Raw genomic sequence first — 26,381 nt, 5'->3', positions numbered from 1 at the left:
GAGACTCAAAAAATAAAAAATAAAAGCCCCAAGATTACAAAAATAGTACATTTGTGCCACAGTTAGACTACCGATAGATCAGCATTCTAACGCCTCCTTGTGATAGTGTGGTGCAATGACAGAATGCCATCATCTACCACTAATGGTGACGGCATAAGCTCGTAACTTTTAAGGAAGAACCATCATAGCAACTCTGTGCTTTTGTCTTAAAGCTCAAATGTAAATAGTGTAGCCTACAGATGAGAAAATAAACCCTTTAATTGTCTGCACATACATGCTTGTGCATTGTTACATTATTCAAGAGAGTAATATATTTTAGAAGAAAAGTTTCTGTCATTGTTGAAAAGTTGTGCTTACTGGCTAGTGGCTACTGTGCTACTGTGATATTTATGGTAAATTTGAGCTGCAGACCAACAATGTTGCGTTGCCAGCCACAGTGAAAGGTTAAGGCAAGGACGTAATGTTAATTGAAAAGTAGCATTCTCTTTCGCCACCCCCGCTTCTCAGACTCTCCTTCATATCTCTTAGTGGGAATAGGACCTCGGAGTTTGTGCTTTATGGCATTGTGCTGTTGTCTGCTACTTACACCAAACGCAAAGAGCAAGAGAGAGAGAAAGAGCAAGAGAGCGAGAGAGGCAGAGAGACAGAGACGCATTCAATCAAAGCTGGTCCAGTGTGTTTGCCCGGATATGTAAATGTTGTAATTGTTCCTTGCAATTCAATTTGAGTTCTCAAAACCTTGGCTATTGAATTGAAAAGGGCCCAATTCCCATCCTGAGTCTATTACATATAAAATATATACGCCATTTTAGCAGAAGCTTTCATCCAAAGAGACTTAGAGTCATGTGTGCATAGATATTTTACGTAGGGTGGTCCCGGGAATCAAGCAATGGCTCTACTACCAACTGAGCTACAGAGGAACACATGTATTAGGTGATTCACTGGGCCAGTGTTGTGCGACTGACATGGGTTCAAATATAATTTAAATCATGTTCTTCGGTTGACCCCATATGAGAACCTTTTTGGTTCCACATAGAACCCCTTTGGGTTCCATGTAGAACCCTCTCTGGAAAGTTTATTCAAAGGGTCCTGCTAACAGGCTAACTACACTACTCGCGTCGCGTGAATAATATAGAAATCTATATTATTAAATTATTGCAAGTCAGTTCTATTTCTGACGCAGATCGCACTGCACTGCCTCTCCACCTCCTCATTTATAGAAGCAGGTACCCACGTGGCCATCTCCTCATTGGTTATACCCACGTGGGTGACGAAGACGAACGAGGTCAGTGGCGGTAATGCACCTAATTTATGAAAGTTGCCAATCATAAATATAAAGTCAAGACAAGAAAAAAAACTGGAAGGAGGAGAGATGACTAGAAACAATTTGGTTGACCGTTTTATGTGTGGATTAATTGGTGGAGTAGAGGACCTTGTGCATTTCTTGTAAAATAACAACTCAATGTTTATATCCCAGGACAAATTAGCTAGTAACAGCAGCTAGCTAAATGGGACAAATTAGCTAGCAAGTGCAAGCTTTTGGACTATTAATATAATCGGTTCAGAGTTTGTTTTGATATTTTAACCTGCGTGTCGTGATCGTGTTTGGTGTGGGGTGACAAAATACATTATGCACGATGGCGCACGATGGTGCCGCACCCAGACGGTTTGGGTTCTGTGTAAGGGGACAGCCAAATAACCATTTTAGGTTCTAGATAGCACCTTTTTTTGAAAGAGTGTAGCTGTGCTTGATTGAGCAAAACCCTAACCCACCTGACCTTTCCAGACAGGTCTAGTTATCGCCATAGCATGTGTTATTGCCTCAAGCTCTCGTAAATACAATCCTTCTCAGCTGAAGTTTTGACGATAGATTCATCTCCAGTTACAAATGCCTGTTGTACAGTGGAAGCCTCCGGGCGTAGACACACCAACGATTGTGTTCTTGTTTTCACTATCTACGAGGCAATGTGAACATTGTGAGATTCTGGAAGCCTGTCAATGCGGAGGCGTACAGTAGCAGATCGTGTTTTGATGCATGCTATTACACAGCAGATACACAGTAGATATTGATAGACATATGGTAACTTACGAGAGGGTTCTCTCCAGCCGACTGCCTGTGGAACCGATGATCTCCCCCAGAGTGCAGAACATCTGGCCCAGGAAGTCCTGTAGAAGGAGGGGTACCATAATTAGCATAAAACCTAGCTCCCTATTATGCTTTGCCTGGAGGGGCATCAGTTTTAGCACAACACCTAGTCCCTATTATGCTTTGCCTGGAGGGGCATCAGGTTTAGCAGCAACACCTAGTCCCTATTATGCTTTGCCTGGAGGGGCATCAGTTTAGGCACAACACCTAGTCCCTATTATGCCTTTGCATGGAGGGGCATCAGATTTAGATTTACACCTAGCTCCTATAATCCCATAGTCTCACATGCCAGACAGGCTCTGATCTTATTGTTACGTTTTTACAGATACACTGTATGGACGGGACAGAGGGTTTGATTCATGGGTGTCATGCATCCTATAAATCTGAGGGGGCAAATAGTATGTGAGGATGGCTGGGGAGGAGTTGGTCCGGAGGGGGGGCTGCCCACCCCCCCCCGTCCTGAAGTTGGAGGAAATTTAGCGTTTTTCAAAACACCTGAAACAGCTTGTTCCCTGCAATCTAGAACTTAAAAAATACTGTATGTTTATTTATATGAATACCTAAGGATGCCTTGTTAAAGACTACCAAGAAACACTATGTGCAGCCTGGTCACCAGAAACACATGTCGATTTCGGACGTTTGAGAAGGTCCTGATAACATCGATATATGCCACCACTCGACACTCCCCCCCCCCCCCCCCCCCCCCCCCCAAAGATAATGAAAAGATAATGTCAACCATACAGGTCATTCATCTGAACCCTTGAACTTGACCATTATAAAATGAAGGACACCTATGGCACGGCAGCTGTTGAAAGTGACTACTGTCCGAGGATCATGGTTCACTGTTCATACAATTTTGATTGATACAATGCAATATATCCTGTGGAAATCAATCAAGGTCCCCAGTAACGATATATGTAATTCCACATACTGCACTACTTTTGACCAGAGTCCTATGGGTCCTAGTCAAAAGCAGGGAATATGGTGCCATTTGGGATGCATTCCATACATTAGCGCCATACAGGGTAGCACTTTAGTTTACAGTGCTGAAATAACAGGGTAACGTACGGAAAGCAATAGGAAACAACAGGGAAATAAGACGACACCGACCAGGTAAGTACGTGGTAATAACCCATTAATAGTCAGTATGTAGCTTCTAAGTACTAATATAAAGTTATATGAATTTTCCTGGTTGTTATGTAGAAATAATTATTTGTTAGTGAAAATAAATCAATAATCGAGACCAATAAGCAAAGTTATGTAGTAAGTATTTAAGGCAATTTCCATCTTCTCAGCAGCACTGTCTATACTTATTTGGAATGTACTTGGAACTTTCGAAGAAATACTGTTTATTTAACAGAAACATATGAGAAACTACATCATACTAAGAGTGCCTTCAGAAAAGATTCATACCCTTGACTTATTCCACATTTTGTTGTGTTACAGCCTGATTTAAAACGGATTAAATACAACAACAAAAATCTCACTCTTCTACACACAATACCCCATAATGACAACGTGAAGACATGGTTTTTTGAAATGTATTGAAAATTAAATACAGAAATATCTCATTTACATAAGTATTCACACCCCTGAGTCAATCATTTGTAGAAGCACCTTTGGTGGCGTTTACAAGATTTTAGTTGTCTTAGGTATGTCTGTATCAGCTTTGCAAATCTGGATTCTTCCGTGCAGATTTTCTCACGATTTTCTGTTAAATGAAATGGGGAGCGGCGATGAACAGCAATCTTCAAGTCATTCTACAGATTTTCAATGGAATTCAAGTCTGTGCTTTGGCTGGGCTAGTCAAGGACGTTCACATTTTTGTTCTGAACAATTCCAACGTTGCTTTGGCTGTATGTTTGGGATCATTGTCCTAAGGTCGTTTGCACTCTGAAGCAGATTTTAATCAAGGATTTGCCTGTATCTGGCTCCATTCATTGTTCCCTCTATCCGTACCAGTCTCCCAGTCCCTGCCTCTGAAAAGCATCCCCATAGCATGATGCTGCCACCACCATGCTTCACGGTAGGGACGGTGTTATATGGGTGATGAACTGTGCCTGGTTTTCTCCAGACATAGCGCTTTGCATTCAGGTGAAAAAGTTACATGTCTCATCAGACCACAGAATGTTTGCCTATTGATCTCAGAGTCTATCAGGTGCCTTTTTTGCAAACTCCAGGTGTGCTGTCATGTGCTTTTTTCTCAGAAGTTGTTCCCTTCTGTCTACTCTCCCATAAAGCCCAGATTGTTGAAGTTGTCCTTCTGGCAGGTTCTCCCATCTCAGCCAAGGAACTCTGTAGTTCTGTCAAAGTGGTCATTGGGTCTTGGTCACCTCCCTGACCAAGGTCCTTCTTGCCCGGTTGCTCAGTCTGGTCGGACGTAGTGCTGAGAGATTAGTTCCATTTTTTTTTTTTCTCCAATGATGGAGACCACTGTGCTCTTGCAAACTTTTAACACTCTAGAAATGGTTTTATATCCTTTCTTAGATATATGCCTCATCACAATTATATCACGGGGATCTATGGATAATTCATTGAACTTCATGGTATAGTTTCTGCTCTGACATGCACTGTCAACTATGGGACCTTATGTAGATAGTTGTGTTTCTTTCTAAATCATGTCCAAACAGGTGGACTCCAATCAAGTTGACGTGACATCTCAAGGATGATCAAAGGAAACTGGATGCATCTGAGCTCAGAGTGTGATAGCAAAGGGGTGTGAATACTTATGTAAATCTAACGAGAACACCCATAACACGATGAAGCCACCACTAAGCTTGAAAATATGAAGAGTGATGTGTTGTGTTGGATTTGCACCAAACATAACGCTTTGTATTCAGGACATAAAGTACACTTCTTTTTGGGCAGTTTTCCTTTAGTGCCTTATTGCAAACAGGATGCATTGGCCTCATGGTGAAATCCATGAGCGGTTTCCTCCCTCTACAGCAACTGAGTTAGGAAGGGCGCTTGTATCTTTGTAGTGACTGGGTGTATTGATATACCATCTAAAATGTAATCAATAACTTCACCATGCTCAAACGGATATTCAATGTCATCTTTTTTTTTACCCATCTACAAACAGGTGCCCTTCTTTGCGGGGCATTGGAAAACCTCCCTGGTCTTTGTGGTTGAATCTGTGTTTGAAATTGAGTCCATGCAACTTGTTAAGCAAATTTTTACTCCTGAACTGAAGGGGTTGAATACTTATTGGTTCAAGAAATTTCAGCTTTACATTTTCTATTCATTTTATTTTAAATTGAAAAACATAAATCCACTTTGACATTATGCGGTATTATGACAAAATATCTCAATTTAATCAATTTTAAATTCAGGCTGTAACACAACAAAATGTGGAACAAGTCAAGTAGTGTGAATACTTTCTGAAGACACTGTATGTTGGGAAACATTTAAGAAAGTAATAGTAATATACCGGGGAACAGATCGTTGCTTAGAATACAGTTTTAAGGCCCCATAAGTACACTGAAACTATGGTAAAACTATAAAGAAAGTAATAGTAATTTACATAACAATGACTTAAGTAGAGTGCTGAAATAACTAGGTAAAGACCGGAAAGTAATAGGAAAAAACAACAAAACAACACAGCAACGACAAAGTAACTACCCAGCTACAGTACAAGCAAAGACCCAAAATGTACATTTTGAGGTTGTACTGTAGTTCCTCAAATGTTTAATTCCTAATAAGTATAAACGGTGCTGCTAAGAAGAGGGAAATGACCTTAAATACTTAACTTTGCTTATTAGCCTCTATTATGGATAACATTTTTTCTACATAACAACCAGGAAAATTCATCTAACTTATTATCAGTATTTAACAGCTACAAACTAACTATTAAAGGATTATTACTGCGTTCTTACCTGTTTGTTGCCGTCTTATTTTCCTGTTGTTTCCTATTACTTTCCGGACGTTACCCTGTTATTTCAACACTATAAATTAAAGTGCAACCCAGTTATTTTGTTGACTAACCTTCTGCTCATCCACAAAGGTTTGCAATTGAGAGAGAAAAACATATCTGTTAGTTGGATAACTGCAGAGACAAAAAACAAACATTTTAAATTTTTTTTGTTCATTATTCCAACATTCTCCCCTTGAAAAAACGAACCAATAAGTAATCAAATCAAAGACTAACCAAATGTAACCGCTTTAATTCTCCCTTGAGAGTTCATGAAGTAAATAGATACATATTTGCATGCCACACAGTTAAGTATGCTTATATCAATTGTATGAAGTCACCGGTATGCTTACATGTTTTGAAATGTTTGAACTTCTGGTGTCCACATTGTACCTGTAAGAAATAAGAACAATAAATCATCACCTGATAATGGGTTGAATCCACCAAAAATACAAATGACAAATTAACACTTACAAAATACAAATTAACACCTACATATGTACATTCCATATTTAGCTGCTATGGGAACGAATACATTCCAGCAGCATATTAAAAACTGGGTTGATGTTGTCAATTACATTGGCAAGTAAATATTTGCCAGGACAAATATTTAATTATAAATCCGATTATTTGACATGGGGGAGATGTGGGAAGCGAAAATGATTTTTCTGCCAGCTAGTTAGCTAGCACGCTGCTAGCGAAGAAGCCTACAGCCAACTGGCAGGCACAAAACAAGGTAATGTAAAATAAACCTAAACTTTCATTACATGAAGCTATTTTTTAAATATGCAGTTGGTTTTCATTGAAAGTAGTGAACAGTGGTGATGATTTTTTTTTAAATTATGTAATTGTCAACGAGAGTTACTGCTAGTCTTATAAGGAGTTGTGGTCAGTCTCAGCGACGCTGACACCAACTCCTTGTAACTCTTTGTGAGACTGTCGTAATATGGACACCGTACATGTAGGTTTTTAAAAACTATTTTTACTAGAAAACAAGGTGCTATCAATTGGTGGTTTGACACTAAAAACAACGAGGAGTGGCAGGTAGCCTAGTGGTTAGAGCGTTGGGCCAGGAACCGAAAGGTTGCTGGATCGAATCCCTGCGCTGACAAGGTAAAAATCTGCCCTTGAACAAGTCAGTTCACTGTAGGCCATCACTGTAAATAAGAATTGGTTCTTAACTGCCTAGTTAAATTTAAAAAATACTTGTTTCAGTAAATCTGGGAGAAACCCCAAACTAATTTTATATCAATGATAATATACTAGTTACACTATATATACAAAAGTATGTCACTTAAAATGACTAGATTTGGCACACAACCATGCAATCTCAAGTCAGTTTGTCAAATTTCTGCCCTACTACGGCTGCCCCAGTCAACTGTAAGTGCTGTTATTTTGAAGTGGTAGGCCACACAAGCTCACAGAATGGGACCGCTGAGTGCTAAAGCACATAAAATGTAAAAAAGATGTCCTCGGTTGCAACACTCACTACCGTGTTCCAAATTTCCTCTAAAAGAAACGCCAGCACAATAACCATTTGTCGGGAACTTCAAGGGTTTCCATGGCCGAGCAGCTGCACACAAGCCTAAGATCACCATGCGCAATTCCAAGCGTCGGCTGGAGTGGTGTAAAGCTCACCGCCATTGGATTATGGAGCAGTGGAAATGCGTTCTGTGGAGTGATGAATCATGGTTCACTATCTGGCAGTCCGACAGACAAATGTCGGTTTGGCGGATGCCAGGAGAACGCTATGCCTAGTGCCAATTGTCAATTTTGGTGGAGGGAGAATAATGGTCTGGGGATGTTTTTCATGGTTCAAGCTAGGATCCTTAGTTCCAGTGAAGGGAAATCTTAACGCTACAGCATACAATGACATTCTAGACAATTCTGTGCTTCCAACTTCATAGCAACAGTTTGGGGAAGGCCCTTTCCTGTTTCAGCATGACAATGCCCCTGTGGACAAAGCAAGATCCATATAGAAATGTTTTGTCGAGATCGGTGTGGAAGAACTTGACTGGCATGCACAGAGCCTTGACCTCAACCTCATCAAACACCTTTGGGATGATTTGGATCGCTGACTGCGACCCAGGCCTAATTACCCAACATCAGTGCCTGACCTCACTAATGCTCTTGTGGCTGGCTGAAAGTCCCCGCAGCAATGTTCCAACATCTAGTGGAAAGCCTTCCCAGAAGAGTGGAGGCTGTTATGCCAGCAAACGGAGGACCAACTCCATATTAATGCCCATGATTTTGGAATGAGATGTTCAAAGAGCAGATGTCCACATACTTATGGTCATGTAGTGTAGTGTTAAAGTAAAATTAAAGTAGTGTTAAAGTAAAATTCCAGACTGTTAGTTAAACCACAAACAAATTTGAATATTCACCTAATGTCAGTTTATGTGACAAAACAAGCATTGTACAGTCTAAACCGCTGTGAAATATACAGTATTTCTATAACCAAAAATATGGTGTTTTCAGCTGTTTGAAGCTGGTGTACAAAACCGAAACTTAAGAATGGGAAGCATAGAAGTAGCGCACATAGAACATATCTACCACTTCTTAGACCTTCTTTCAATGAGAACGACAGCTCTATAATTAACATTTCCATGTGAATTTGAAAGTATTCAGACTGCTTGACTTTTTTTCACATTTTGTTACGTAATAGCCTTATTCTAAAAATGTTAGTTTTTTTATCCCTCGTAAATTGACACACAATAGCCTATAATGACAAAGTAAAAACAGCTTTTTAGAAATGTTTGTACAAAACTGAAATACCATATTTGCACAATTATTCAGACTATTTGCTATGAGACTCGAAATTGAGCTCAGGTGCATCCTGTTTCCATTGATCATCCTTGAGACGTATCTACAACAAAGGCACACCCCTGTCTATATAAGGTCCCACAGTTGACAGTGCATGTCAGTGCAACAATCAAGCCATTCTCCATAGAGCTCAGATACAGGATTGTGTCGAGGCACAGATCTGGGGAAGAGTACCCAAAAATGTATGCAGCATTGAAGGTCCCCAAGAACACAGTGGCCTCCATCATTCTTAAATGGAAGGAGTTTCCCAAAGGCACCTAAATGAGTCAGACCATGAGAAACAATATGCTCTGGTCTGATGAAACCAAGATCTTTGGCCTGAAAGCCAAGCATCACGTCTGGAGGAAACCTGGCACCAAACCTATAGTGAAGCATGGGGGTGGCAGCATAATGCTGTGGGGATGTTTCTCAGTGGCAAGGATTGGGAGACTAGTCAGGATCAAGGGAAAGATGAATTAAGCAAAATACAGAGAGATCCTTGATGAAAACCTGCTCCAGAGGCACTTCAGGACCTCAGACTGGGGTGAAGGTTCACCTTTCAACAGGACAACGACCCCAAGCACACAGCCAAGACAATGCAGGAGTGGCTTTGGGACAAGTCTCTGAATGTCCTTGAGTGGCCCAGCCATAGCCCGGACTTGAACCCATTAGAAAACCTCTGGAGAGACCTGACAATAACTGTGCAGCGACGCTCCCCATCCAACCTGGCAGAGCTGGAGAGGAGAATAATGGGAGAAACTGGTGTGCCAATCTTGTAGCGTCATACTCAAGAAGACTTGAGGCTGTAACCACTGCCAAAGGTGCTTCAACAAAGTACTGAGTAAAGCCTCTGAATACTTATGTAACTATGATTTTATATATATATATTTCTTATATATAAATTTGCAAAAAAAACAGTTTTTGCTTTGTCATTATGGGTATTGTGTGTAGATTTATGAGGGGAAAAAAACGATTTAATCAATTTAGAATAAGGCTGTAACGTCACAAAATGTGGAAAATGTTAAGGGGTCTGAATACTTTCCGAATGCACTGTATTGCAGCTTTAATGTGCTGCATCATAAGTTAAACCATAAACATATATTAATGCACTTCATCATTCAGTACAGGCAGCCTCAACCAGGGTTTGGAATAGGGAACAGAACAGAAAACCGTCAAATAAACAGAACCAGAACAGACAACGAATGTGATCTATACTGCTGTCATGACTCTCTCTCTCCTTGGTGAGGAACAAAGGTGCATCTTTATGTAATACATGTATCACTAGCCACTTTAACTATGCCACTTTGTTTACATACTCATCTCATATGTATATACTGCACTCAATACCATCTACTGTATCTTGCCTATGCCGCTCTGTACCATCACTCACTCATATATCTTTATGTACATATTCTTTATCCCCTTACACTTGTGTCTATAAGGTAGTAGTTTTGGAATTGTTAGCTAGATTACTTGTTGGTTATTACTGCATTGTCGGAACTAGAAGCACAAGCATTTCGATACACTCGCATTAACATCTGCTAACCATGTGTATGTGACAAATAAAATTTGATTTGATTTCATTTGAGATCAGCGTGGCAGTCAGTAGCCACGCCCCAGTGAGCTCAGAGTTCGTGCCAGTATGACGGAACGCCCCCTTTAGCCAGAGTGCTTAAAAGACCGGCGTGATAGACAGCATGAGCTGAAAATTACGAAGTGGTTGGAACCTATGAAAACCAGACCAAGACATGCCGGGTTGCTTCTGGTGTGTAAAATGGTCGGAAGCTGATGTAACAATGTGCTGGGTTCGTTGTCTGAGTCAGGCGCAGGACACAGGTTCGAGAAAAACACAACAAGTCTTTCCTCAAAATATGAATACAAAAAAACGGAATATCTTCAACAAGGAAACATCCCGTAAAGAGAAAACCCTCCAACACACACAGTAACCCAAAACAATCACGGACAAAACAGAAAGGTAGACGAGAGGTTAAATAAGGAGCATAATAAGGGAATAGAAATCAGGTGTGCGTAATCAAGACAAAACAAAAGGAAAAAAGGAAACATGGATCGGTGATGACTAGAAAGACGGTGACGTCGACCACCGACCTCAGCCGAAGTCGTAAGAGTACCACACACCCCCCCCCCCCCCCCCCCCTTGACGCGCGGCTGCCGACACCGGCCTCGGGGACGCAGGGCGATCCGGACGGAGACGGTGAAACTCCTGTATTAAAGATGGGTCTAGGATGTCCTCCGCCGGTACCCAGCATCGCTTCTCCGGGCCGTACCCCTCCCACTCCACGAGGTACTGAAGGCCCCTCACCCGACACCTTGAGTCCATGAATGCTCGTACGGTGTACGCCGGGGCCCCCTCGATGTCCAGAGGGGGTGGAGGAACCTCCCGCACCTCAGACTGCTGGAGCGGACCAGCCACCACTGGCCTGAGGAGAGACAGGTGGGAACAGGCTACCTAAGTATGGTTCTCAATCAGAGACAACGATTGACAGCTGCCTCTGATTGGGACCCATTCCAGGCGAAACACATAGAAATACAACACAGAACAAAACACAGAATGAAAAACATAGAATTCTCACCCCAACTCACGCCCTGACCAAACCAAAATAGAGACATAAAAAAGGAACTAAGGTCAGGACGTGACAGCAATAATCTGAGACGGCACTCAGAAAATAAATAAAATTATCTGTCATGTTGGAGTCAACAGAAACCAGAAATCACATTATAAATATTCCCTTACTTTTGATGATCTTCATCAGAATGCACTCCCAGGAATCCTAGTTCCACAATAAATGCTTGATTTGTTCGATAATGTCCATTATTTATGTCCAAGTAGCTACTTTTGTTAGGGCTTAGGTATACAAATACAAACGCTCATGCAGGTCCATCTGAACGTCGGACGAAAACTTCAAAAAGTTATATTACAGGTCGAAGAAACTTGTCAAACTAAATATAGAATCAATCTTCAGGGTGTTGTTATCATAAAGTGGGTGTTGTTCAATAAAGTTCCAACCGGAGAATTCCTTGGAACGCAGGTCGCTATCATGTGAATTGCACGTGACCAGGACCTGGTTCTCTGCCAGTAACCTGACTCATTCAGCTCTTATTCAACACCACAACACAGTAGAAGCCTCATTCAAGTTTCTAAAGATAGTTGACATCTAGTGGAAGCCCTAGGAAGTGCAACGTCCTCCATATCCCACTGTGAATTCAATAAGGGCTGGGTTGAAAATCGACCAACCTCAGATTTCTCACTTCCTGTTTGGATTTCTTCTCAGATTTTTGCCTGCCATATGAGTTCTGTTATACTCACAGACATCATTCAAACAGTTTTTAGAAACTTCAGAGTTTTTTCTATCCAATATTAATAATAATATGCATATATTAGCAACTGGGACTGAGGAGCAGGCCGTTTACTCTGGGCACCTCTGGACACCTTTCATCCAAGCTACTCAATACTGCCCCTGCAGCCATAAGAAGTTTGTTAAGGGCTCGTGAGTAAGCATTTGAAATCAAATCAAATTTCATTTGTCACATGCACTGAATACAACAGGTATTCACCTTACAGTGAAATGCTTACTTAACCTGTCTAGGACTGGCCAACAGCCAATGAAATTGCATGGCGCCAAATACAAATCAACAGAAATCTCATAAATCACATTTCTCAAACATACAAGTATTTTACACCATTTTAAAGATAACATTCTCATTAATCCAGCCACAGTGTCTGATTTCAAAAATGCTTTACAGCGAAAGCTCCACAAATGATTATGTTAGGTCACCACCAACTCACAGAAAAGCCTCCCCAGATTCTCCTTCACCCAAATCCAGACAGCAGATGTTTTGAAAGAGCTGCAAAACCTGGACCCGTACAAATCAGCTGGGCTAGACAATCTGGACCCTCTCTTTCTAAAACTATCAGCCGCCATTGATGCAACCCCTATTACCAGCCTGTTCAACCTCTCTTTTGTATATCGTCCGAGATCCCTAAAGATTGGAAAGCTGCCACGGTCATCCCCCTCTTCAAAGGAGGGTGACACCCTAGACCCAAACTGTTAAAGACCTATCTATATCCATCCCGCCCTGCCTATCTAAAGTCTTCAAAAGCAAAGTTAATAATCAGATCACTGACCATTTCGAATCCCACCGTACCTTCTCTGCTGTGCAATCCGGCTTCCGAGCCGGTCACGGGTGCACCTCAGCCACGCTCAAGGTATCATAACGGCCATCGATAAAAGACAGTACTTTGCAGCCGTCTTCATCGACCTGGCCAAGGCTTTCGACTCTGTCAATCACCGTATTCTTATCGGCAGACTCAATAGCCTTGGTTTTTCTAATGACTGCCTAGCCTGGTTCACCAACTACTTTGCAGACAGAGTTCAGTGTGTAAAATCGGAGGGCATGTTGTCCGGACCTCTGGCAGTCTCTATGGGGGTACCACAGGGTTCAATTCTCGGGCCAACTCTTTTCTCTGTATATATCAATGATGCGCTCTTGCTGCGGGCGATTCCCTGATCCACCTCTACGCAGATGACACCCTTCCTTGGACACTGTGCTAACTAACCTCCTAACAAGCTTCAATGCCATACAACACTCCTTCCGTGGCCTCCAACTGCTCTTAAACACTAGTAAAACCAAATGCATGCTTTTCAACCGTTCGCTGCCCGCACCTGCCCGACTAGCGTCACCACCCTGGACAGTTCCTACCTAGAATATGTGGACAACTATAAATACCTAGGTGTCTGGCTAGACTGTAAACTCTCCTTCCAGACTCATATTAAACATCTCCAATCAAAAATCTAATCTAGAATCGTCTTTCTATTTCGCAACAAAGCCTCCTTCACTCAAGCCGCCAAACTTACCCTAGTAAAACTGACTATCTTACCGATCCTCGACTTCGGCGATGTCATCTACAAAATAGCTTCCAACACTCTACTCAGCAAACTGGATGCAGTCTATCACAGTACCATCTGTTTTGTTACCAAATCACCTTATACCACCCAGCACTGTGACCTGTATGCTCTAGTCGGCTAGCACCTCTCTACATATTCGTCGCCAGACCCACTGGCTCCAGGTCATCTTTAATTTTATGCTAGGTAAAGCTCCGCCTAATCTCAGTTCACTGGTCACGATAACAACACCCACCCACACGTTCCAGCAGGTATATCTCACTGATCATCCCCAAAGCCAACACCTCATTTGGCCGCCTTTCCTTCCAGTTCTCTGCTGCCAGTGACTGGAACGAATTGCAAAAATCGCTGAAGTTGGAGACTTTTATTTCCATCACCAACTTTAAACATCAACTATCTGGGCAGCTAACCGATCGCTGCAGCTGTACATAGTCCATCTGTAAATAGCCCATCCAATCTATCTACCTCATCCCCATACTGTTTTTATTTTTTTACTTTTCTGCTCTTTTGCACACCAGTATCTCTACTTGCACATCATCATCTGCTCATTTATCAGTCCAGTGTTAATCTGCTAAATTGTAACTATTTGCTCCTATGGCCTATTTATTGCCTACCTCCTCATGCTTTTTGCACACACTGTATATAGACTTTCTTTTTGGAGTAAAGGTGGTCTAGAATTGTTTTCCCTCTGGTTGCACATTTAACATTCTGATAGAAATGAGGTAAAACTGATTTAAGTTTCCCTGCATTGAAGTCCCAGGCCACTTGGAGCGCCGTCTCTGGATGAGCATTTTCCTGTTTGCTTATGGCGGTATACAGCTCATTGAGTGCGGTTTTACTGCCAGCATCGGTCTGTGGTGGTATGTAGACAGCTACAAAAAATACAGATGAAAACTCTCTAGGTAGATATTGTGGTCTACAGCGTATCATGAGATACTCTACCTCAGGCGAGCAAAGCCTCGAGACTAGATATCGTGCACCAGCTGTTGTTTACATATATGCATAGGCCCTCGCACCGTGTCTTACCAGAGGCTGGTGTTCTATCCTGCTGATAGAGTGTATAACCCGCCAGCTGTGTGTTCTTAATGTCGTCATTCAGCCACGACTCGGTGAAACACAAGATATTACAGGTTTGAATGTCCCGTTGGTAGGATATACGTGCTTTCAGTTCATCCCATTTATTTTTCCAGTGATTGAACATTAGCTAGCAGGACGGAAGGCAAAGGCAGATTAGCCACTCGTCGTCTGATCCTCACAAGGCACCCTGATCTTTTTCCTGTGAAATCTCTGTTTCCTTCTCCAGCGAATGATGGGGATCCGGGCCGGGTCAGGTGTCTGTAGTATATCCCTCCCGTCCTATTCATTGAAGAAAAACTCTGTCTAATCTGAGTTGAGTAATCGCAGTTCTGATGTCCAGAAGCTATTTTCAGTCATAAGAGATGGTAGCAGCAACATGATGTACAAAACAAGTTATGAACAACGTGAAAAAACAAACAAAGTAGCATGGTTGGTTAAGAGCCGATAAGACGGCAGCCATACCCTCCGGCGCCATTATGGACAATCACTGTTTGCATTCGGAGCATGTGATTAATACAATTTGATTTGATACAAAACTCACACAGAACGGATAAACATCATGTTTAATAAATAAGCAGCGTGTATATGGATATGAAGGAGGAGACAAGAATGACAAAGACAAATATATGGAGATGGAGTGAATGGTAATGAATTCCAAAAGAGGATCGACTGTATGGACTGAAGTCCCCCATGCCCCCCCACCCCCCTCCTCCACCCACGGGGAAAATTTGACACATTTTTCCTCAAGGCTACCTCGTCATCCCCATGGAGTTCTCTTAAGTGCCAACATGCCGAGTTCCTTTGAAAGGGCTTTTGTTCATGTTCGACAAAAGGAAATCCACTTGCTGTTAAGCTGAACATAATGTAGAATATTGTGTTTTCTTCTTTACCGCCTGACCTCTCTCTCACTCCCTTTCTATCTGGACCCACTCATTCCTGTCCAAGTGCTTTTGAAGTTAAACCTTGGAAGATGGTGCTCTACCTTGTGCTAAATAGAAACAGTGACCTTGCCAACACCTGGGTCCTATGGATCGATTTGCCCTTTTGAAGGAGCTCTTCAATAAGACAGAGGAGCCAAATGTTTTCTTGACTGTAATTAACAAGATGAGGTCCTCCGGGACTCCACGGTATAGTCTAAATTAAATACAAAAGCCATTTAATGGACAGCTAAATCGGGTACTTTGATAGTTGATTTTATTGATGGTGTACATAGTGTTGATAAGTAGGCAATTCCCTGCACGCTTCAAGACATACACCTCTATTAAATTGGATTCCCAGGAGAAATGACTGCCATGTTCAGTGAGTGACAAGGCCCTTGGATGAGATGCAGGTCAGAGGGCCAATTGCTGTCCTAATAGGATATTGCAAAGCCCTATGGACCCACCAGGTCCAGGGACGATATACAGTTGAAGTTGGAAGTTTACATACACCTTAGCCAAATATATTTAAACTCAGTTTTTCACAATTCCTGACATTTAATCCTAGTAAACATTCCCTGTCTTAGGTCAGATAGGATCACCACTTTATTTTAAGAATGTGGAAATTCAGAATAATAGTAGAGAAGAATGGGAAGAACTCCAATACCTTGACTTTGTTGTCCTTAAGCCATTTTGCCACAACTTTGGAATTATTCTTGGGGTCATTGTCCATTTGGAAGACCCATTGCGACCAAGCCTGAACTTCCTGACTGATGTCTTGATGTTGCTTCAATATATCCACATAATTTTCCTTAATCATGATGCAATCTATTTTGTGAAGAGTACCAGTCGCTCCTGCAGCAAAGCACCCCCACCACATGATGCTGCCACCCCCATGCTTCACGGTTGGGATGGTGTTCTTTGGCTTGCAAAGCCTCCCCCTTTTTCCTCCAAACATAACAATGGTCATTATGGCCAAACAGTTCTATTTTTGTTTCATCAGACCAGAGGACATTACTCCAAAAAGTAAGATCTTTGTCCCCGTGTGCAATTGCAAACCATAGTCTGTCTTATTATGGCGTTTTTTGACCAGTGGCTTCTTCCTTGCTGAGCGGCCTTTCAGGCTATGTTGATACAGGACTAGTTTTACTCTGGATATAGATACTTTTGTACTGGTTTCCTCCAGCATCTCACAAGGTCCTTTGCTGTTGTTCTGGGATTGATTTGCACTTTTCGAACCAAAGTACGTTCATCTCTAGGAGACAGAACGCGTCCCCTTCCTGAGCGGTATGACGGCTGCGTGGTCCCATGGTGTTTATACTTGCATACTATTGTTTGTACAGATGAACGTGGTACCTTCAGACGTTTGGAACTATAGTTTGTTAACAATACATTTGTGGAGTGGTTGAAAAACTAGTTTTAATGACTACATCCTAAGTGTATGTAAACTTCTGACTTCAACTGTAGGTAGTGTAAAATGGTGAGAAAGATTGAGTTGTCAAAATGACACTGTCAAACACAAAGTCACGTATAAAGAGAAAGATGTGTTAATGTTACAATGAATGCCTTCACTCTTTAACTCCTTGATTCCCACCGTATCCCCGGTGCACTTTGGACTTCTAACCCTTTTACATTGTGTGTTTGAGCTACAGACTTCTGTACCATTGGATTAGTCTATTTCCTATGCATCTGCATAGATACTAACCGCTAGTCTGTCTGATAAATGAGGACTGAGCTTGATCCCGAAGGGTTCCAGGGCAGGGTCTTCTCACAAAAAAACTTCTGTAGACTCTGACATACACGTACATTACATGTAATCTGTTTTGTTCTATGACACTCACAAGCCACACAAGAGTAGTTAGGAGGTAAGGAGCTTCTACATAGATCATAGGAAATTCCAGGACATAGTGTCTATATTACTGAAATAAAGTCACATAGTTGCTGTCACGAATTCCAAACAAAGTTATCACTCACTTGTTGGATATTCATTTCATTTCACACTGAGCAAACCATTTCTGTACTAAATGCATTTTTATAAGGTCAAGGCTTGGCAGACCTCGGCAGATCTGAATGCAACTGTTTTGCATTTTACTTGTAGCCTTGCTTGACCTGAAAAGAAAATGGTAAAACATTTCATTGTGATGCTAAATATAATGGCTGGACATGCAAAAGTAGTGAAGAAATGCAGAGGTAGTGAAAAAAACGCAGATTTGCTGGGGTCCTCGGGCCTGATGAGGTTTTAACAAAAGGCCTCATAAAGGATGATGTTGCTGTCCCTCTAGGAAAACCCTTTTGGTTCTAGGTAGTTTCTTTTTTCTAAGGGCTTGGCTTGGTCCTGTGAAAATGTATGATATCATTCAAAAGTATTTAGCAAAAGAACTGAAAGCTAGGGGCTAATGTGTATCATGAGGGAAAGTAGAGGGGCTTTCCTGAAGACCAAGAAAGCTATAGCAACCACATTATCAAAATCTACCAAAGTGGCAGAGAGCAGAGCTCCCCACCATCAAACAATAAGCTTTCTACAGTATCTCTAAACTCCAGAGCCTTTCTCACTTTTATTATTATCTCCCTCCCTATTCTCCCTCTTTAATGAATCATCCATCTCTCTTGATACATCACTTTTAATCGGAATTCCCCCTTATTCGCTTACTATAAATCCCATCTCTGGCAATGTAAAATGTAATGCAGAGCCTGGCTTCAGTGGTATCAAATAAAATTACCGCACAGTAGGATAAGCCTGGAAATGATGGCAAAATTAGATTTAGCGCCATGAGGAGCGATAGACTCGCCCAAAAATTGGAAAGCCCTCATTTACATGGCAGACCACAGACAAACGTGCGGCAGTTCTTTGTAATTGAGACAAAGGACCGGCATTAAACACATTGTGATGTCCTGAGAGATGGGGCATGAATTACCACGAATTACCACATTGTTACAAAGAAAATCCTAACGAGAGGGAAACATTATTGTTTTCTGTTATGCGCATTTGCTAGCTGGGAGGCAAATGGTCCTATTCAGAGGGCGAATATACAAAACCTTAATTGCAGGCACGGATCAACGCATAGGCATACCTGGGCTGACAGGAAACCCAGAAAAAGTGATAGCGGCTAGGGGCCCATGGAATGGGTTATTATCCGTGCCCGCTTAATTACATTTATCAACAACAACAACAACAACAAAAGGCCTTTATAGGCTGCTGTAGCCACAAACCAGTAGCACAACACCAACTCTGGCTCTTCAGTTCTTCTATTCTTTTAGTTCTACCCCACTGATACAGGGCTGTGGTGGGATAGGCTGCCTTTGATACTAAGTGAACCACTATCTTCAATAATTGAGACAGAGCTAGAGGCTCCTTCTACTTCCATCTTGGTATGAGTCAAGAGACTTGGCTTTATTTGCCTTTTGGCTGCAGGAGGAACAGCACTAGACAATTCCAGCATCACCGTCAATCCCCCCTAGACTACAGTCAAGCATGTTCTGGAAGAGTTTAGCAACTACATGTTATATAGAAGCAAACTACTGTATAGGATCAACAACTATAGATTTAAAAACTATAGGGTCATACTATAGCAGGGGTCTCCAACCTTTTCTAGTAGGAGAGCTGCTTAAAGAAAAAAAAAAATAAGTTGCGAGCTACTCGTTTCTTTCTAGCTTTCAAATATGTACATTCTCTTTTTCTCTTTCTCCAACAACCCTTCCTTGGTGTACAAGAGATGTGTTTTCTGTCAATATACCTGGTAGAATAATGGTTCATTAATAACAACTCTAAGGGGGTTTTGTATTTTCCCGAATTCTGGTTTTGGTTTTTCACTTCCAGAAGAGAAACAACGAAATGAATACATTTAGATGTTTAAGTGTAATTCCACTTCAATTGCACATCTAGGAGAGGAATGTGTTTGGCTAGCAATGTTTCTGTACTGCTGCTGCACATGTCATGATTGAGTAAAAAAAACTATCCCAGATTGATACAAATAATCATGATACAGTTCTGTCAAGTAAGCCTACATTGCAGTTAACTGTTGAACTCTGATACGCTCTGATAGCATTTTCTAAGTGACACCTATATTGTACACTACCTTCATGAAATACATTTTGATGTCAAAACTATAAGTCCTACAAACGCATTGTTAGCACATTTAGAAAGGTAAGAACTGTGGGGTCTTGATACAGGAAACAAAGTGACTATTACAAAGCCAGAGCAACAACAAGCAAAGAAAAGCTAAATGTTCCAATTGTCCCCATGTTGGGTAATAAGATATTTGAAAGACTACTGTAGGTTTGAAATAAAAGATGTCAACGATTACTGTTCCAAAAGGATTTTTAAAAATAGGAATGATATACATATGAGAAGAAAACTAAAGTCGCTTCCTTTAAGTACAATTCCTGTATGATACCCAGTTCGTCCACTAGACAGCAGAAGAAGATCACATGAAGTCCATGACACCTTGAAACCAGATGCGTCTGGTTTGGGTAGTGACTCACTGTGACAAAATGCCTGAATGTATTTTCAAGCCTGACATTTTAAAATTACCCGAGTTGTCAAGTTTGTTTTTTGAAATAACACACAAACAGGTGAGGAAACAAATGTATTTTCCCATAAATTTTTCCCATTGTAAACGATGAGTTAGATAAACAGCGCATATGGAAGATGCATTCAAGGTAATATGGATGGAGAAAGAAATGTACTACATTACGATGACCACCAGGTGTACCCTTTATATGCATATTAGATTTTTGGATAGTTGTGGGTTGTTATTCTATGTTTAGTTGCCTGTTTGCACTAGTCATATAGTTTGGAGGCAGGTGGAGATAGCACGGGAGGAACGGCGACGATATGAGGGTACACGGCTAGCACGGGAGGCTGAGAGGCAGCCCCAATAATTTTTGGGGTGGGGGAACACAAGGAGCTTGCATGAGTCAGGTCAGAGACCTGAGCCAATGCTTGTGCTTACTGTGGGGAGTGTGTTACTGGTCAGGCACCGTGTTATGCGGTGGAGCGCATGGTGTCTCCAGTGCGCTATTCTAGTCCGGTGCGCTCTATTCCAGCTACTCGCATTGGCTGGGCTAGAATGGGCATTCAAGCCAGGAAGGAGGGTGCCGGCTCAGCGCTCCTGGTCTCCAGTGTACCTCCTTGGACCAGGTTATCCTGCGCCGGCTTTGCGTACTGTGTCTCCGGTGAGTCTACACAGCCCAGTACGTCCTGTGCCAGCGCCCTGCATTTGCAGGGCAAAATAAACATTCAGCCAGGACGGGTTGTGTCAGCTCTACACTCCAGACCTCCAGTACGCCTTCACAGTCGAGTATGTCCTGTTCCTCCTCGACGCACTCGCCCTGAGGTACGTGTCCCCAGCCCGGTACCACCAGTGCCAGCACCACACACCAGGCATATAGTGCGCCTCGGCAGTCCAGTACGCCCTTTTCCTGCTCCTCGCACTCGCCCTGAGGTGCGTGTCCCCAGCCCGGTACCACCAGTGCCAGCACCACACACCAGGCCTACAGTGCGCCTCGGCAGTCCAGAGCGTCCGGCGACAGTACCCAGTCCAGAGCGTCCGGCGACAGTACCCAGGCCAGAGCGTCCGGCGACAGTACCCAGTCCAGAGCGTCCGGCGACAGTACCCAGTCCAGAGCGTCCGGCGACAGTACCCAGTCCAGAGCTTCCGGCGACAGTACCCAGTCCAGAGCTTCCGGCGACAGTTCACAGACCGGAACCTCCAACGACGGGCAACAGTCCGGAATCTCCAGCGATGGTCCCCAGTCTGGGGTCTCCAGCGACGGTCCCCAGTCCAGGGTCTCCAGCGATGGTCCCCAGTCCGGGGACTCCAGCAACGGTCCCCAGTCCGCGGACTCCAGCGACGGTCCCAGTCCGGGGTCTCCAGCGATGGTCCCCAATCCGGGGACTCCAGCGACGGTCCCCAGCCCGGGGACTCCAGCGACAGTCCCCAGTCCGGGGTCTCCAGCGACGGTCCCCAGTCCAGAACATTCCGGCGATAATCCATGCAGCAAGGGTCCCCAGTCGGGGCCTACGGCGAGAATCCGCAGTCCAGAGCCTCCGACGATGATCCATGGGTCAGTGATACAAAAGCAGAGTAAAGAAGGGGGGCGGTGTCCAGAACCAAAGCCGCCACCAAGGTTAGATGCCCACCCAGACCCTCCCATATAGGTTTAGGTTTGCGGCCGGGAGTCTGCACCTTTGGGGGTGGGGGTGGTACTGTCACGCCTGACCTTAGTTATCTTTGTTTTCTTTATTATTTGGTTAGGTCAGGGTGTGACAAGGGTGGTTTGTGTAGTTTGGTATTGTCTAGTGGTTTTGTATGTTTATGGGTTTTTTCTAGTCTAGGTGTTTTTGTCTATGGTTGCCTAGATTGGTTCTCAATCAGAGACAGCTGTTTATCGTTGTCTCTGAATGGGGACCATATTTAGGTAGCTATATTCCTTGGATAGTTTGTGGGTTGTTATTCTATGTTTAGTTGCCTGTTTGCACTGGTCATATAGCTTCATGGTTCGTTTTGTTGTTTTGTATAGTTTTGTTCAGTGTTCGTTATTTTCATTAAAAGAGTTACAGTGGGGCAAAGAAGTATTTAGTCAGCCACCAATTGTGCAAGTTCTCCCACTTAAAAAGATGAGAGAGGCCTGTAATTTTCATCATAGGTACACTTCAACTATGACAGACAAAATTAGATAAAAAAATCCAGAAAATCTCACAGACCTGTAACTTCTTCTTTAAGAGGCTCCTTTGTCCTCCACTCGTTACCAGTATTAATGGCACCTGTTTGAACTTGTTATCAGTATAAAAGACACCTGTCCACAACCTCAAACAGGTGCCATTAATACTGGTAACGAGTGGAGGACAAAGGAGCCTCTTAAAGAAGAAGTTACAGGTCTGTGAGATTTCTGGATTTTTTATCTAATTTTGTCTGTCATAGTTGAAGTGACCTATGATGAAAATTACAGCCTCTCTCATCTTTTAAGTGGGAGAACTTGCACAATTGGTGGCTGACTAAATACTTCTTTGCCCCACTGTAACTCTTTAATGAAAATAACGAACACTGAACAAAACTATACCAAAACAACAAAACGAACCATGAAGCTATATGACCAGTGCAAACAGGCAACTAAACATAGAATAACAACCCACAAACTATCCAAGAATATAGCTACCTAAATATGGTCCCCATTCAGAGACAACGATAAACAGCTGTCTCTGATTGAGAACCAATCTAGGCAACCATAGACAAAAACACCTAGACTAGAAAAAACCCATAAACATACAAAAACCACTAGACAATACCAAAACTACACAAACCACCCTTGTCACACCCTGACCTAACCAAATAATAAAGAAAAACAAAGATAACTAAGGTCAGGGCGTGACAGTACCACCCCCACCCCCAAAGGTGCAGACTCCCGGCCGCAAACCTAAACCTATATGGGAGGTCTGGGTGGGCATCTAACCTTGGTGGCGGCTTTGGTTCTGGACACCGCCCCCCTTCTTTACTCTGCTTTGTATCACTGACCCATGGATCATCGTCGGAGGCTCTGGACTGCGGATTCTCGCCGTAGGCCCGGACTGGGACCCTTGCTGCATGGATTATCGCCGGATGTTCTGGACTGGGGACCGTCGCTGGAGACCCCGGACTGGGACTGTCGCTGGAGTCCCCGTCTGGGACCGTCGCTGGAGTCCCCGGATTGGGACCATCGCTGGAGACCCCGGACTGGACCGTCGCTGGAGCCGCGGACTGGGGACCGTTGCGGAGTCCCCGGATGGGGACCATCGCTGGAGACCCTGGACTGGGGACCGTCGCTGGAGACCCCAGCTGGGGACCATCGCTGGAGATTCCGGACTGTTGCCCGTCGTTGGAGGTTCCGGTCTGTGAACTGTCGCCGGAAGCTCTGGACTGGGTACTGTCGCCGGGAAGCTCTGGACTGGGTACTGTCGCCGGACGCTCTGGACTGGGTACTGTCGCCGGACGCTCTGGACTGGGTACTGTCGCCGGACGCTCTGGCCTGGGTACTGTCGCCGGACGCTCTGGACTGGGGTACTGTCGCCGGACGCTCTGGACTGCCGAGGCGCACTGTAGGCCTGGTGTGTGTGCTGGCACTGGTGGTACCGGGCTGGGACACGCACCTCAGGGCGAGTGCGAGGAGCAGAAAAGGGCGTACTGGACTGCCGAGGCGCACTATATGCCTGGTGTGTGGTGCTGGCACTGGTGTGGTACCGGGCTGGGGACACGTACCTCAGGGCGAGTGCGTCGAGGAGGAACAGGACATACTCGACTGTGAAGGCGTACTGGAGGTCTGGAGTGTAGAGCTGACACAACCCGTCCTGGCTGAATGTTTATTTTTGCCCTGCAAATGCAGGGCGCTGGCACAGGACGTACTGGGCTGTGTAGACTCACCGGAGACACAGTACGCAAAGCCGGCGCAGGATAACCTGGTCCAAGGAGGTACACTGGAGACCAGGAGCGCTGAGCCGGCACCCTCCTTCCTGGCTTGATGCCCATTCTAGCCCAGCCAATGCGAGTAGCTGGAATAGAGCGCACCGGACTAGAATAGCGCACTGGAGACACCATGCGCTCCACCGCATAACACGGTGCCTGACCAGTAACACACTCCCCACAGTAAGCACAAGCAGTTGGCTCAGGTCTCTGACCTGACTCATGCAAGCTCCTTGTGTCCCCCACCCCAAAAATTATTGGGGCTGCCTCTCAGCCTCCCGTGCTAGCCGTGTACCCTCATATCGTCGCCGTTCCTCCCGTGCTATCTCCACCTGCCTCCAAACTATATGACTAGTGCAAACAGGCAACTAAACATAGAATAACAACCCACAAACTATCCAAAAATCTAATATGCATATAAAGGGTACACCTGGTGGTCATCGTAATGTAGTACATTTCTTTCTCCATCCATATTACCTTGAATGCATCTTCCATATGCGCTGTTTATCTAACTCATCGTTTACAATGGGAAAAATTTATGGGAAAATACATTTGTTTCCTCACCTGTTTGTGTGTTATTTCAAAAAACAAACTTGACAACTCGGGTAATTTAAAATGTCAGGCTTGAAAATACATTCAGGCATTTTGTCACAGTGAGTCACTACCCAAACCAGACGCATCTGGTTTCAAGGTGTCATGGACTTCATGTGATCTTCTTCTGCTGTCTAGTGGACGAACTGGGTATCATACAGGAATTGTACTTAAAGGAAGCGACTTTAGTTTTCTTCTCATATGTATATCATTCCTATTTTTAAAAATCCTTTTGGAACAGTAATCGTTGACATCTTTTATTTCAAAACTACAGTAGTCTTTCAAATATCTTATTACCCAACATGGGGACAATTGGAACATTTAGCTTTTCTTTGCTTGTTGTTGCTCTGGCTTTGTAATAGTCACTTTGTTCCTGTATCAAGACCCCACAGTTCTTACCTTTCTAAATGTGCTAACAATGCGTTTGTAGGACTTATAGTTTTGACATCAAATGTATTTCATGAAGGTAGTGTACAATATAGGTGTCACTTAGAAAATGCTATCAGAGCGTATCAGAGTTCAACAGTTAACTGCAATGTAGGCTTACTTGACAGAACTGTATCATGATTATTTGTATCAATCTGGGATAGTTTTTTTTACTCAATCATGACATGTGCAGCAGCAGTACAGAAACATTGCTAGCCAAACACATTCCTCTCCTAGATGTGCAATTGAAGTGGAATTACACTTAAACATCTAAATGTATTCATTTCGTTGTTTCTCTTCTGGAAGTGAAAAACCAAAACCAGAATTCGGGAAAATACAAACCCCCTTAGAGTTGTTATTAATGAACCATTATTCTACCAGGTATATTGACAGAAAACACATCTCTTGTACACCAAGGAAGGGTTGTTGGAGGAAAGAGGAAAAGAGAATGTACATATTTGAAAGCTAGAAAGAAACGAGTAGCTCGCAACTTATTTTTTTTTTTCTTTAAGCAGCTCTCCTACTAGAAAAGGTTGGAGACCCCTGCTATAGTATGACCCTATAGTTTTTAAATCTATAGTTGTTGATCCTATACAGTAGTTTGCTTCTATATAACATGTAGTTGCTAAACTCTTCCAGAACATGCTTGACTGTAGTCTAGGGGGGATTGACGGTGATGCTGGAATTGTCTAGTGCTGTTCCTCCTGCAGCCAAAAGGCAAATAAAGCCAAGTCTCTTGACTCATACCAAGATGGAAGTAGAAGGAGCCTCTAGCTCTGTCTCAATTATTGAAGATAGTGGTTCACTTAGTATCAAAGGCAGCCTATCCCACCACAGCCCTGTATCAGTGGGGTAGAACTAAAAGAATAGAAGAACTGAAGAGCCAGAGTTGGTGTTGTGCTACTGGTTTGTGGCTACAGCAGCCTATAAAGCCTTTTGTTGTTGTTGTTGTTTGATAAATGTAATTAAGCGGGCACGGATAATAACCCATTCCATGGGCCCCTAGCCGCTATCACTTTTTCTGGGTTTCCTGTCAGCCCAGGTATGCCTATGCGTTGATCCGTGCCTGCAATTAAGGTTTTGTATATTCGCCCTCTGAATAGGACCATTTGCCTCCCAGCTAGCAAATGCGCATAACAGAAAACAATAATGTTT

At 43.2% G+C, this 26,381-nt stretch overlaps 1 protein-coding gene across 1 annotated transcript in view; it reads left to right on the top strand.

Moving 5' to 3' along the window:
• LOC109867580 (copine-9-like) overlaps window positions 1-26,381 on the top strand; it is a 224,315-nt gene that overhangs the window by 85,546 nt on the left and 112,388 nt on the right. The window contains exon 6 of the mRNA XM_031826680.1: window positions 2,791-2,793. Within this exon, the coding sequence (XP_031682540.1) occupies window positions 2,791-2,793 (3 nt within the window). The remainder of the gene's footprint in view (window positions 1-2,790; window positions 2,794-26,381) is intronic.

This window comes from Oncorhynchus kisutch, linkage group LG1, assembly GCF_002021735.2.
Source record: "Oncorhynchus kisutch isolate 150728-3 linkage group LG1, Okis_V2, whole genome shotgun sequence".
In the NCBI taxonomy this organism is placed as follows: Eukaryota; Metazoa; Chordata; class Actinopteri; order Salmoniformes; family Salmonidae; genus Oncorhynchus; species Oncorhynchus kisutch.
Note: the sequence above shows the minus strand (reverse complement) of the source record. Positions and strands in the feature narration are given on the sequence as shown.